The sequence below is a fragment of the Chiloscyllium plagiosum genome, unplaced genomic scaffold, assembly GCF_037043375.1.
Source record: "Chiloscyllium plagiosum isolate Xiang-an unplaced genomic scaffold, Cpla_swu_hap1 HiC_scaffold_34, whole genome shotgun sequence".
Classification (NCBI taxonomy): domain Eukaryota; kingdom Metazoa; phylum Chordata; class Chondrichthyes; order Orectolobiformes; family Hemiscylliidae; genus Chiloscyllium; species Chiloscyllium plagiosum.
Genome location: NW_028270172.1, coordinates 33,122,049 through 33,136,800, shown reverse-complemented (window position 1 = coordinate 33,136,800; position 14,752 = coordinate 33,122,049). Strand labels below are relative to the sequence as shown.

The following is a 14,752-nucleotide window of genomic DNA, read 5'->3' as shown; positions in this document are numbered from 1 at the left end:
TGTGGTTTTAACATATTTCTGGCTGAGATAGCTACTTTTGAGGAATGCATTTAACAAAGCCGAATACTGACGATATATTGTTGGTAGATAGAATAAAATTCAAACTAGTTAAATCACTTGTTTGTTTGCTATGTTAATAACTTACCATCATCAAATTTCACATGTTTCATTTCATTCAATTCAATCTAACCATTCTTTTGTCATTGTCTGTCAGAGGCGAATTGAGGAAATCATTTGCCTTATACTCAATCCTAGGCGAAAGTGAGGACTGCAGATGCTGGAGATCAGAGTCTAGATTAGAGTGGTGCTGGAAAAGCACAGCAGGTCAGGCAGCATCCAAGGAGCAGGAAAATCAATGTTCGGACAAAAGCCCATCATCAGGATGTCGATTTTCCTGCTCCTCGGATGCTGCCTGACCTGCTGTGCTTTTCCAGCACCACTCTACTCTTATACTCAATCCTATCCTTTTAAAATTGTTATATTGACAGACTGCTGAAGGACCACAATAATACTTTGCGCAAAATTAAAAATGTGTGTGGTGTACTTAATTTTGTCCTCAGCATTTGAAGAATAAATCACTTGCAAATACATGCAGGACATAGAAGATTAATTACTTATGAAATAAAATATTTGCGAGTGTTGCCTCCTGGCTGGGTTATAGTTTAGCATTTTCATAGAATTTAAAAATCAGCATTCCTAAAGTTAGGATGTGCTCATGTTGCAATGAGAAGTATTTCCCATCTTGGTCTCAATGTCATAAAGCACTTGAGGTTCTGTGAAAGTACAATACATGTATTTAGATGTACGATGGCCATTGACATTACAATTTGTAAAAACGGTTAAATAAGTGGTCAGCAAAGGCTTATGTAAAATTTTTGTATATTTTCCATGGTTTATTCCTTTAGCTACTTGCACCTTAAAATTGACTCAAAAAATTTTCCTCACATAATTTGTCAACCCTTTCTGGAAAACAGAATATTCTGAATTGCTTTGATGCATTCATAATAAACATATGTTAACAACTGATGCCAGTGCGTTTTAGCTGTATTCTTGAAACAGTCAGTTGATTAGTACTCTTTTTGTAAAACATTCTGGAGCTTGTGATTTAGCTAAAGTGCACAGCATGTTTTTGAATGGCCCAGATCTTCTGGTATCTAGATAGTCAGAGACCAGAAATACCCTGAAAAATACAGGTTGGTTCCTGTTGGGCATCTGTACACAGAGTATACAGTAACTGACCAGCAAGTTGAAACTTATGATGAAAGATTACCTGGCATCTGCAAGCCTCTTTTAAAAAATATACCCCAACTTGAATTAGAATCAGAGACTTCAGTGTCTCCGATTCAGGTTCTGATTCTCTTACTTTAATAGTTATGAAGGAGAAGTTAGAGAGACTGCCCAAACCCTGACCTGGACCAAACTCTCTTCAGGACCCAATCCAACTCATTCATGCCACTTCCTGGACTGCACCTGAACACCCACCCCACCTTGGACATGGTCTGCCTGGACCTAAAACCCAAACCTACTCCCTCCTGTCTGACCTGGCTTCGTATCCCTTCACAATGTGATTCATAATTCATTATATCATTTATCATGGCTTCTGTGACTTTACATCCATAAACAAATATTATTTTTTTTGCTGTTACTTATATGTGTTGCCTTTCCTCATTTGCCATTGAATTAACTAACTTTTTCATTCTGTACTAGGGCGATGGTTGGGTGTATCATAGTCCCCTCTGGAAAACACAATGCTGACAGATCCACCTTAATTTTTGCCACTACCTCAGATTTCCTCTCATTTGGCTGTTGTCATCTGCAAAAGATTCTGAGGTGATGATGATAAGACAAAAGTTAAAAAGTGACTACGCTGTATAAAGCAAAAGAACTTTTATTAAACAAGACATGTATTGTGTATTAAGTTAAAATAGTTGCAGGTTCACCAAAACAAATTTATTCAGGCACTGTCCTGTACACAACTGGCACCTGCTTGTTAGAGATTGAAATGTTAATGATGGAGAAATTTTATTTTACTGTTTCAAGATTTTATATTTTTCACTTGCAAAGACTTGTTTTGCACATATATAAAGAAATGTGCCATTGATGTAGTCACTTTCGGCTGTATGTATGAACCAAAAGATGTAATTCATTGTCAAAAGTGTTTTAATATGATTATTGAGCATGCCATTACACAAGCATTATAGCATACAGCACTATTATGCACATGGATCTTTTTATTGCTATGATGCGCTTCATCACATGCGCAAGTAAAGCCATAACACCTAGTTTCTTTTTTAAGTTATTCCAAATGAATAGCGTTTTGAACACATGCATCTACTAAGAAACACAGCCATTTCTGTATCTGGTGTGATATGCGGCTGAAATTGCTAGTTTCCATAAACTAAGAAGAAGGGCTATTTAGTTCCCATGTGCAATCAGTAAAACTTCTGTACATTGAAAATGATCTTTAAAAAGTTATTTTAATCCTTTTAATACCCCTTCTGCACCCCCTCATGTTCAAAATAATAGAGACACAATTAGGAGAATTGAGCTGGCTAAGGGTTTTAAAAGTGTCCTTGTCTCAAACACAAAACAGTAGTAAACTGTACTGTTGCAGTTATTTTCAATTTATAATTTAAAGCTCAGAAGAACTGCTAATGACTGGCTGACTGAGAAGATGATTATCAAAATATTCCATGCATTTGTCTGAGATCTCTTCTTGTCTTTGCATCTATTCGTGATTCCTTATTCATTTATAAATTCATTTTTATGCACTCTTCTAATTCTGCATAGCTATGCACCAGCAAGTAAGTTACCTCCTTGCAATTAATAGAAAGCATATAACTGTATGTCAACACAGACCTCTATCATGGACCTGCATTTTGCTCCACAGTATCTACTTTAAAAAAATGATATCTCAAAAACTGTGTCACTGCACTAAAAATGTGGAAGTTTCAATTCAGAACAATTGTTCAGGCATGTTTGACTTTAGACTGTCCACTTAAAGTTTGTATTTTTTGAACAGAAGTCATTTTTGGGTGCTAGGAAAAATTTCAGTTATACCTCTGTGAGTTCTAATGGTATTATGATACAATGTGACATTTAATTCTGGGGAGAAGCAGCATAATAGAAATGTCCTTTCACAGAGGCAGAGGGCATTAGTGAATGTTGGGATGACACTGATATTCACAAAATAATATAATTACTAAAATAAAAGTCACCAGCCATTTCATTGCAGTACTTCAAAACGCTTCAGTGCAGATTTCATATATACTCGTACAGCATAGAAACAGACCCTTTGGCCCAACATATCTATGCCAACCACATATCCCAAACCTAACTAGTCCCATTTACCTGTGTTTGGTCGATATCCCATCAAATCTTCCCTAGCCATGTATGTGTCCAAATGTCTTTTATAAATGTTATAATTGTACCTGCCTCTACCACTTCCTCTGGCAGCTCATTCCATACAGGCCCCACCCTCTGCATGAAAAAGTTGCCCCTTGCGTTCCTTTTAAACCTTCTCCCCTCTTCCCTTATGCCCTCAAGCTGTGGACACTCATCTGCCTGACCTGCTGTGCTTATCCAGCCACACACTCTCAACCCTTGGAAAAAGACCGTAGCTATTCACTTTAGCTAAGATCAACCAGTCTAATAGTCTGTTATTGATTTTACGATCCACTCACAATTCTTCTCATTCTTTCTCGTCTAACTCTATGAATATAGCCTATCTCTATTCGCTCCTTCTTCATTTCTATTCTATCAAAGCAAATTCTTTGTCACAATTCCGTGTGTTAAACAAGTTCTCTTAAAATTCCTATTTGATGTCTTGATCACTATCTTGTATTGATGACTTCTACCTTCCTTATGCAGAAGGCCAATATCTACTGAAGACGACAAATGCTGGATATCACAGTGGGTCAGACAACATCCATGGAGAGAGCAAGCTAACATTTCGAGTCCAGATGACTCTTTAATGTTCCCCAGAAACAACCTCTTTGTCTATTCTGTTGTACCATTTAAAAATATCTATAGAGTCACCCTTCAGGCTTTTCTTTTCAAGAGAAAGCAGACTCTAATATTTTTTATTTCTTCTGATAGGTATAACTTTGTAGTTTTGATATAAACCTTGTAATAATTTTTACACCCTCTATAATATATTTTTTTCCTTTTTAGTATATGACAACCAAAACTGCACAAAGTATTTAAAAGTGATCTAACTGAATTTTGCTACGAATTTAAGATAACATCTCAACTTTTCAATTCAATTTTCAACTTTTCAGCTCTGTCAGGTATAGTTCAAGGTAAAAGAGTAAAAAGATGTACTTTTCTAAATTTGTTTTCTTAAAGCTGAAATAGTTGGAGGTTCCAAATGTATTCATTTTCTTTTCATTTTTATATGTGTCAACTTTTATAAGAAGTATTAATTTGAAATCATCACTTTATATGTAACATTTATCATTTTTGGAATAATGTTGTTTTCTTCTGTGATGTGAATTTCAAAATGATGGTTGCAGTAGATCACAACCGAATTAACATTACGGAAAGTACAATTGGCCTCAAAATTTAAATGTTAGTGGAGGACAGAATTAGGCTTAATGTGGAGGTGCTATTGTTGGACTAGAGTGGAGAAAGTCAGAAGTCGCACAACACCAAGTTGTATTCCAATGGGTTTATTTGTGAAGGCAAATGTTGTGTGACTTCAGAATTAGGTTTGACAGTGAATACCAATTCTCATATTTGAAAGACTTCCTGATGGTCATAAAGACATTGGAGGGCTACTGCTTTTTGTCGTATTGAACCATGCCATGTGTCACTAACTCATGGAGGGGGAGGGTTTATATAATCTGGTAAGATCACATAAACGTTGTGCAATCTGCTAAAATTACATAATTTTACCAGATTGTAAAAAAACTATGTGATTATCAACTTCTCTATGACTCCTAAGCAAATGGTTTATGTAACAATATTGTGAGGAGTTATACAGCATGAACAGATCAGCATGATGCAATTTTCCAGAACAGGAAGGTGAAGCAATACCATCTGCTTGGTGCTGCTATCATGTACTTGACAGAATCTCCATTCAGAAAATTGTAATTTTGAGTAAGCAGTAGGATATTTGCAATAACTCATTGTGACACAGGACAAAAAGCAAATGACAAGTGGTAGTGTGCCACAACAATTGACCTTTGCTTCTTTGGCCATCAAGCAGAAAATCAAGCCAGCATTGCTTGTTTATAAAAATAAAGGTCTTGAGTAAGAAATATTTTGTGCAATATAAAGTCACTAATTAGTCACCCTTGTTCATTCAACCTATCATTGTAAACATATATTTACAATATTATGCCCACTCATTCCATGGATAAAAATTAACAGATTCAGCATAATACTGTATTTGTGTGGTCAAATTAAATTTCAATATTAAAATCATAGAATCCTTATGGTGTGGAAGCAGGCCATTTGGCCCATCCAGCCCACACCAGCCCTCCGAAGAGCATCCCACCGAGACCGACCCTTAACTATGCATTTCTCTTGGTTAATCCAATTAGCCTGCATGGTTTTGGATTATTGGAGGAAACCCATGGGGAGAATGTGTAAACTCCACACAGTTACTCGAGGGTGGATTCAAAACCATGTCCCTGGTACTGTGAAGCAGCAGTGCTGAGCCACCATGCTATCCATATCTACAGATATGGTATTACTTCAACATAGAATTGCTACATGGTTCATGTTTGATTTCATTCCTTTGAAAACTAATTGATTTCTAGTTGTAAGCAATTTTCTTAATGATGGGAAAGCTATGGGGCAGCTGAAAACAACAGCTTCTCAGTGTACGTCAGAGGTCAACTGCTCAACAGGTTTGGTTGTAGACTGAAGATCGGCCACCTTCCTGCTCTCTTAGCTGGAAATAGGTAAACATTCATGGAATTGGACGGGAAAGCATAGATATGTTAAGAATTAGCATATTTTTTAACAAAGGAGTTAAATTAATAATTTAATGCATCTAAAGAAAGATTATAAGAATAACAAATCTTAATTAATTTACACGTTTTGAGGCAAGTGTCTGAGGCTTTGATTGACCTAAGGCCCTTGGCCCTGAAAGTTTTCCTTATATTGGATTCTGTACCTTGTGTGTACTGTTTTTCTTACCATCCACTTTCATCAATGGTTGTATTACCTTACCTGAGGTAATAGAGTTAAGTAAATCAATACAATTGTTCCAAAACAGCTTTTTTTGTTCAATAATTCCACTTACTGTTCTCTAATCAAATGTAAACAGTTTGTTAAAATGTTTATTGACTGTCTTACAACTGCTGCCATTGTCCCATTAATTGTCACATGGGAGAAAGACCTTCAGATTAACTTGTGCAGTAGGTGCCAGAGAATTATTTTACCCTAGTGCTATTTCTAAATTGTTAGGGTTCAGTTAAAACAAGGAATGATGAAATAATGAAAGCCGGTGAAAAATGGCTTTCACATTTTGAGCTTCCTGTACAGGATCTGTTTAAAATGTGCAACAGGAAATTATTTGCATTAAGTAGTTCTTTTAAGAGGATTAATCCTTTGCTTTTCTCTTCTACTTTAACCCCATCAACTGTGCCAAATATTCATGAGTTCATACCTGTGCAAATAAGAGTTTGTAACTTGCATTGTTTGTGTGTGCAACATTTAGACTTAATTGAAAACTTGGTTATTTTACTTGTTTGTTTGCGAATGATCTATTCAGCTAATGCTGGAGTGTCAGCTCCTGGAGAAGAAACAATCAACGGCTTCTAATTATATCTAACTTTAAACAAGTTCCTAAAAGATGATTAATTACAATATCTGTCAATTTTTTTCCTCTGTACTTTGGTCTCAAATTTAATGGCTGAGTTTGTGCTTTTCATTTAATATGCTACAGGGTTTGAACAATTTTTTCAACTTCCAAAAGAAATCAGTGCTGTGTCATGTAATCTCAATGCACCATTCACATCAGGAAGTGAAACTAAGGTGAATAGTGATTGTAATAAACTAAGCCAGAGTAAGTTGTAAGCAATGTGAGTGAAATAAATGCACACGCTTTTAGTACAGTATGATAGTTCATTTAAAAAAAATTAGAAACTTTCAATAATGCTTACTTAATGAACACTAATGAATTGGAAATTTAATAAAGTGAACCCAGTGTGCAGTGGTGAAAATAGGTCTGATTAACAGTACCCATCAGATTAGAATATCTGGACTGGAATTTTTAATTTGTGTTTTGGAATGTCTGAATCTATTCAATTTAATGTTAATATTTGTGATAGAATTCAAAATAGAATTCAAAACTCTGAATGAAATTCAGACAGCCAACTACCGGAATAGAAGTATCCAATTGACCATGCCTATAATTTCAAACTATCACAATACTGTTACAGTAAAAATATTTCACAGTTCATACACCTGGCTGAAACTATGTTTCTACCTTTGACAGTTGCTTAATATGGCAGGTAGAATGATCGAGTTATCCATCCTCCTCTAACTTAGATCATGCATCACTTCCAGATAGCCTATCAAGTTGTTAGACAGAGTTTGAGACATTAAATCTGCCAATCACTTAAAAGCATTTAATTGTTTCATGATAAGTACACTTGTTTGAAGAATATTTAGATTTGGGCCAATAAGTTGATTTTATCGGCAAACCATCAGGAACTAAGCCTTAAGTTTGTTTTGAGATACCATTTTCTTTCCATTATCTTGTATTTGGAAATTCTAAGTAATACTCTTAAAATTATGCTCCTAACTGCATTGCTCATTTTACTGGAATTAAGTTTTCACTTTAGCTCTTGGACAGAAACTGTGGGTTTAGTTTTTAGCTTAGATGATAATCTTCACTCGTTTCCATACTTAGCTACCTTTTTGATCTCAATATCTATTAGCTGACGGCAAAATAGTGGCGAGCTTAATGTCAACTGTAAATTTTATTTGTTAAGCTTCCATGAATAAACATTCAGTAAGTGTGCTGCAACTATATGAGCGATTGTATTACCAAGACAGTGTCACGTGGACGCACTTGCTGATGAAGTGTTAGCTCGTTGTATCTCCATGGATTCTGCCTGGCCTGCTGTGATCTCCAGCATTTGTTGTTTTCTGTACAGATTCCAGTATCTACAGTAATTTGCTCCTGTTGATCCCTTTGTGTTTATTTTTGTTAATGGATATTTAGGAGCAAAGAGAAGTTAAATTAAAATATTATAACTCATTTTGAAGGATGAAGGGTGTTATAATGACAGTTAAGTAAAATAAAGATCCTTTAATTTTACAAATTATAACTACTGTCTTGTTGCAAATCTGTCTTGCGTTCATGCACAAACTAAGCAGCAAACTTACAATATGCTGTATTCAAATTCAACTCTCCTCTTTTTGTGAAGGTTACTTCATTGACCTTTGGTTGATCTTTTTGAAATTGAACTAGTTTATTAATAAGTAAAATACGCAAAAACAATTTACTGTCCCCTATAGTATGACCCTGGATTAATCTTGTAGATTTGAATTAATCAAAGTATAAAGACCTATTAAGAATAAACAAGCATATCATTGTTCTGCAACAAAGCAGTTATGTCTCTTAACTTTGCAATAAATATTGATTTTTTTTTCCAAATGAATACAATACTGGAAGTCTATTATTTATAATTTAAAGGGGCAGTATCATACGTTTGTATGTAAATTGTTTGGAAAGCAAAAGCTTAATGCAATCTACTACAATCTATCTGTTAATTGTTTGAAAACTATTTATTGTACAAGAAACCATGTGAGGTTTCTATGAATGCCTTATTAAATGGAGCTTCCATACAGTTCAGAAATTCAGTGGTACCAGTTGGAACTTTTCTACGTGAGGCTCTGCTGTTTGTTGAACGATGGAAACATAGATGTGACCTACTTGACTCTGTTAGTTTAAAAATTAATTTGTGTGGACATTACTACAGAATTAAATTTACTACAGAAATGGAAGTTGCAGTATTAACAGTCTCCTTGACTAAATGTTAAATTGCATATCACTGCATAACTTTTAATCATTTGTTATCAATGTCTGCGCTCAGTCTATCAGAGTGTTACCTTTTGATATCAATCTTCATTAGCTTTCATTATGGTGTGTTGCTAAGTGTAAAATGTTTGGTTTCATTCCTGACTAAGCTGACATTTAGTTTGTATTCTCTAGAATATTTTTAAGCACTAACACAATGTTCTTTTTCTCAGCATTTGTAAGTCCATAATTAATTCCACAACAGTTACTTTTCATTATGCCAGTCAAATGGCTTTAACTAAATTACATTCTTTCGAATGTAGGCGTGTAATAAGTTTAACCTGTGCGGCTTGCAATTCGCAAATTAACATCAACCAAACTATTACATGTGCTTTGAACCTATGCAACACTCCTTTTGTTATATAGCAAAGTAAATTACAATGGCGTGAAGATGATTTATAATACTGTTTTTGATTTAGTAATAAATATGACTTGGCAGTCACATTTTATCTTTTATTGATTTTCCGTTGTTGTTCATCCAGATTTTAAATATCTTTCCTGTTTCTCATGGACCAACCTTTACTCAATTTTCTTGCCAACTCTCCATGTAAAAAAGGTTGTCCTACATCCTCTTATGAAAAAAACATAAGCAAGAAAGTTAGTTGTGGAGCATAAACATAGTTTTCAGGCCAGCCAGTTCTGATTGTACTTTATGCTGTAAAATCTCAGGAAATGTTTAGAATTAAATTTAGTATTAAAATTAACTATTCCATCTATCTCCTGCCAACACACTTGAACAGGGAATTGATGTTATTGACACACTACTATGTGCTCACACTGCACTGGAATCAGAAATAGTGTTTGCCCCTTATTGTAGAGCTGGAGGTTCTGCATCCATTGCTGGCTGCACCCTTGGCTCCCCACTAACCATGCCACGTTCTCATCTATTTATCACAAATATATTTCATGAACTTCCCTTTGTTATTGTGCAGTGATGTAGCACTACAACATAGTATTTTTCTGTGTGTCTGTCTGTGTGTATATATGTGGAATCATTATGCCATCTATTGGTGGCGTCTGCAATAAACACAACCTTAATTGTTATAAAGTTGCCATTGTCCTACCAGAACATAGGGCTACTCTCTCATTTAAGAAAGACAGTTGGTGGTTGTTTAACCTGAGGGTCACCATAAGGTTGAGCTGGAGAGTCCTTCATGATAATCTCAACTGGTGCGAGAATAGAACCCACGTTTTTGTGTCACTGCATTGCAAACCGGCCATCCAGCCAAATGAACTAGTATATAAGTCTAAACTGAAAATTGTCAAACACAAAATTCTCACTGTCTGAAAGAAATTGCATTTTAAATCCAGTTATTAATACTATTGCAAAATGTAAATATTGAAGTGTTATTATGCACGAGGTTGCTTAGTACTAAGCATGTATTGGGACTATGCTTATCTTGATGTGAATTTTGATTACCCATCTAGATGGTACTGAGTACGTTTTTTTCTTATTGTGCAAATTAATTATTTTTTTCCCTTATACATTCATGGAATGAGAGGGTTGCTGGCTAGGCCAGCATTTATTATCCATCATTAATTGTCTAGAGAACTGTTAAGAGCCAACCACATTACTGTGGATCTGGAGCCATATGTAGGCCAAACCAGGTAAGGGTGGTGGTTTCTTTCCCTAAAGTATATTTGTGAACCAGATAGGTTTTTCAAAAAAAATCAACAATGGATTCATGGACTCTGTATTTACTGAATTCAGATATCATCATCTGCCATGGCAGGATTCAAATCCAGGTTCCCTGAACATTACCTGGGTCTCTGGATTAACAGTCCAAGTGATGATACCACTAGGCCATCACCACCTCATTGTAGCCAGCTTGATGTAGAATAGCCAATTGAACAGCATACTAAAAACAAATAAATTGATGGTTATTCTCAGACCCATAACCATTTTATACTGGGTAGAATTTCCTTGAGGCTGACCAGTATCTCGTCCTCTGATCGGCAGGAGGTCCTTGTCATTTCCATGTAAACACCCGATGCAATCAAGTCCTCTTCAATCCTGCTTGTCCAGAACTACCAACCAATCTGACGATTGCAGTACTGCACACATCTAAGTCCTAGCATTGCAAATTAATCCCAAGTGACAGGTGAGTTAAGGTAGAATGTGATCACTGGAAAGGGAGGGTGGGAGACAAAGGAATGGGGTTTGCTTTTGATACTCAACACACTGGCAAATGTGAGATGCAGTATGTGATAGTGAGGGATCCCCACCCAAGAGGCTGCTGGTGAACCGATCTGATGCCTTCCCCACCTACCATAACATGGGGGACAGGTTGGTGGTGGGTTAGAACATGACTGGAATAGCTGCCAGCTTTATTTTATAATCCCCTTCCCTACTTCAGCAGGTGGAGAGGAGATCGTAAAATTAATGCTGATTTTTTTTTAATTGCTCCTAAGATTTCATTCCTAGGTTATTTGCAGAAGTGTGCAGGAGTTTGGAGCCTAGTAAAATATTGGAGGATTTGAAATCCTGTTGAAAGTAGACATGAAGGCTTTGGAAATGAAAGATTGTTGATGATGAGCCAGAACATTGAAAACCCAAAGTTGAATAATTATCTACTGCATTCATACAAACTTATGAATTAGACGTAGAATCCCTACTGTGTGGAAGCAGGCCACTGCCCCTGAAGCCTGTACATTATTTACAAAACTATGGATGATCTGTTTGAGGCATCAATTCTACAATCCTGTCTACTTCCATAGCCTTTGACTGTTTCTTGATTAAAGAGAGAATCAAACTCGGCCTAAAGTTATTCAATTACCCAGCCTAGACTTCTCTCTGCAGAAGAGAATTCTTCTAACAATCGTCAGACAGAGAAAAATAGGAATTCTCCTTTCTGTCTTAATTGTGGGATCCTTTAAACTGTGTCAGCCACTACTCATCTTTCCCTTAAGTTGAAATGTCCTCTCAGCATTCTGCAAGTCCCCTCCAAAGCTTGCATTCATTCTCATTCTTCTAAACTAAATACTGACCCAATCTAGCCAATGTTTCTTTACAAGATTTTATCCCAGCAATCCCTTCTCTGAACTACTGTTAGTGCAATTGTATCTTTTAAAGAAGACAACCAAGATTTTGCACATTATTCCTCTGCATTTGTTTCATCACTATCCAGTACAACTACAGTAAAACATTCATAACAAAATAACCCTTGCAATAGATTCCATTTGTCTTTATAATTGCTTGTTATTTGGAAACTTGAATTTTGAAATGGACAGAAACATGTATAGCTTTAATATTTATTTGTAATTATGTATTGTGCATATTAAGAAGTAAAGACCTGGTTTTAGTTTCACTTTAGATTTGTGAGTGGTATAGAGTTTGTTGATATGTGCATTTCTAATGAAGGTTTCCAGCCTTAGATGATAATTAAAGATAAACTTGCATTACAACCAAGGGTAGAATAGAGAAAATAAAATATTGATCAAACAAAAATAGATCAGCCTATTGTGAAGCTGCTAAAACCAGATCCTCACAATGTTTGACTTTATTATAGTTGATATACAACGTGAAAACAAACAGTATCACATTAGATTCCATGATTGGGAAACTATTGAGAAGATTGGACAAGCATTGTTTGTAACAGAAATTGACTGGTTAAAATAATATTGACAAGTTCAATTAACTGATATAGCCAAAGAAATATCAGCTTTTTTCACCTTGGATAGACATCATCAATGTAAAATCACGGTATTTGGAATGGAAATTATACCGAGGAGAAAGTGAGGGTTGCAGATGCTGGAGATCAGAGCTGAAAATGTGTTTCTGGAAAAGCGCAGCAGGTCAGGCAGTATCCAAGGAACAGGAGAATCGACGTTTCGGGCATAAGCCCTGAGGAAGGGCTTATGCCCGAAACGTCGCTTCTCCTGTTCCTTGGGTGCTGCCTGACCTGCTGCGCTTTTCCAGCAACACATTTTCAGCATGGAAATTATACCAACAATGTCTCAATGATTAACCAACAATGCCATTGATTGATTATGTAACAATAGGGAATACGTTATTTGGTTGTGTTAAACCTGGGCAAAAAAAACCTCAGAAACCAGGAACAGGAGTGAACCATTCAGCCTGCTCTGACATTGATTGTCATAGAGTCATTGAGATGTACAGCATGAAAACAGACCCTTCGGTCAAACTTGTCCATGCTGACCAGATATCCTAACCTAATCTAGTCCCATTTGTCAGCACTTGGCCCATATCCCTCTAAACCCTTCCGATTCATATACCCATCTCGATGCCTTTTAAATATTGTATTTGTCCTAGCCTCCACCACTTCCTCTGGCAACTCAATCCATACATGCACCAGCTGCTGTGTGAAAAAGTTGCCCCTTACATCCCTTTCAAATTTTTCCCCCTCATCCTAAACTTATGTACTCTAGTTCTGGACTCCCCTACCCCAGGGAAAAAACCTTGTCTATTTATTCTATCCATTGCCCTCATGATTTTATTAACCTCGATAAGGTCACTCCTCAGCCTCCAACACTCTAGGGAAAACAGCTCCAGCCTATTCAGCCTCTCTCTTTAGCTCAAATCTTCCAACTCAGGCAACATCTTGTAAATCTTCTCTGAAACCTTTCACGTTTCATAACATCCTTCTTGTAGGACGGAGACCAGAATTGCACACAATATTCCAAAAGTGGACTAACCAATGTCCTGCACTGCTACAACATGGACATCCCAACTCCTATACTCAATACTCTGACCAATGAAGGAAAGCATGAAAGAGCAGTTGTTGCAAGCGATGAACAATTTGTTCCTCTGAGATATTCAAGAAGGGGTAAGATTAAGGAACCTTGGATGATGAGAACAGAGGAGCTTCTCGTCAAAAGGAAGAAGGCAACTTATGTAAGGTGGAGGAAGCAAAGATCTAGCACAGCTTTCGAGGATTACAGGCTTGCTCGAAAGGAGCTCAGAAATGGAGTGAGGAGAACCAGGAGGGAGCACAAAAAAGGCTTGGTAAGAAGGATTAGGGAGAACCCAAAGGTATTTTACTCATACGTGAGGAATAAGAGAATGATCAGGGAGAAGGTAGGGCCGATAAGGGATAGCGTAGGGAACTTGTGCATGGAGTCTGAGCAGATAGGGGAAGCCCTAAATGAGTTTTTTGCTTCGGTTTTCACAATGGAAAGATACCTTGTGAATGAGAACTTTGAGGAGCTGGGATATAGGCTTGATCAAATCAAAATTAATGAAGTTGACGTGCTGGAAATTTTGGAAAACATTAAGATTGATAAGTCCCCAGGGCCAGAGCAGATTTATCCTCGGCTGCTTTTCCTCTTTTGACTAAATTCACAACCACCTTCAATATCCAAGGGTCCCTTATCTTGCCACCCTTGTCCTTTCTCCTATTGGAGCATGGTGGTACTAAACTCAGATTAGTAGATCTTTAATGAAGCCCAAATGGAAACTTGCCTGATAAATGTTCCTCCTAATTAATACTCCCTAATTCCTGCCTAACACATGTACTTTGCCTTCCCCCAATTTAGTACCACCCCACAAGCTTCTGACGTATCCTTATTCATAGCTATCTTAAAACTTAAGATGTTGTGATCACTGTTTCCAAAATACTCTTCCACTGAAAGGTCAGTCACCCGGCCAGGCTCATTAGCAAAGACAAGGTCAGTATGGTCCCGTCCTCTAGTTGGACTATCCACATACAGTTTCAAGAAATCTTCTTGGATACATTTAACAAATTCTGTCCC

General features: G+C 36.6%; 1 protein-coding gene across 3 annotated transcripts in view; it reads left to right on the top strand.

The window, feature by feature from the left end:
- Positions 1–9,512, top strand: part of osbpl10b (oxysterol binding protein-like 10b) — a 259,812-nt gene extending 250,300 nt beyond the window's left edge. For 2 of the 3 annotated variants that reach the window (XM_087978586.1, XM_043719213.2), the window contains one exon: positions 1,708–9,512. In XM_087978586.1, coding sequence (XP_087834712.1) covers positions 1,708–1,755 — 48 coding nt within the window. In that variant the 3' untranslated portion in view covers positions 1,756–9,512. The remainder of the gene's footprint in view (positions 1–1,707) is intronic. The other variant, XR_006315905.2, reaches the window with a different exon arrangement.
- The last annotated feature ends 5,240 nt before the right edge of the window (positions 9,513–14,752 follow it).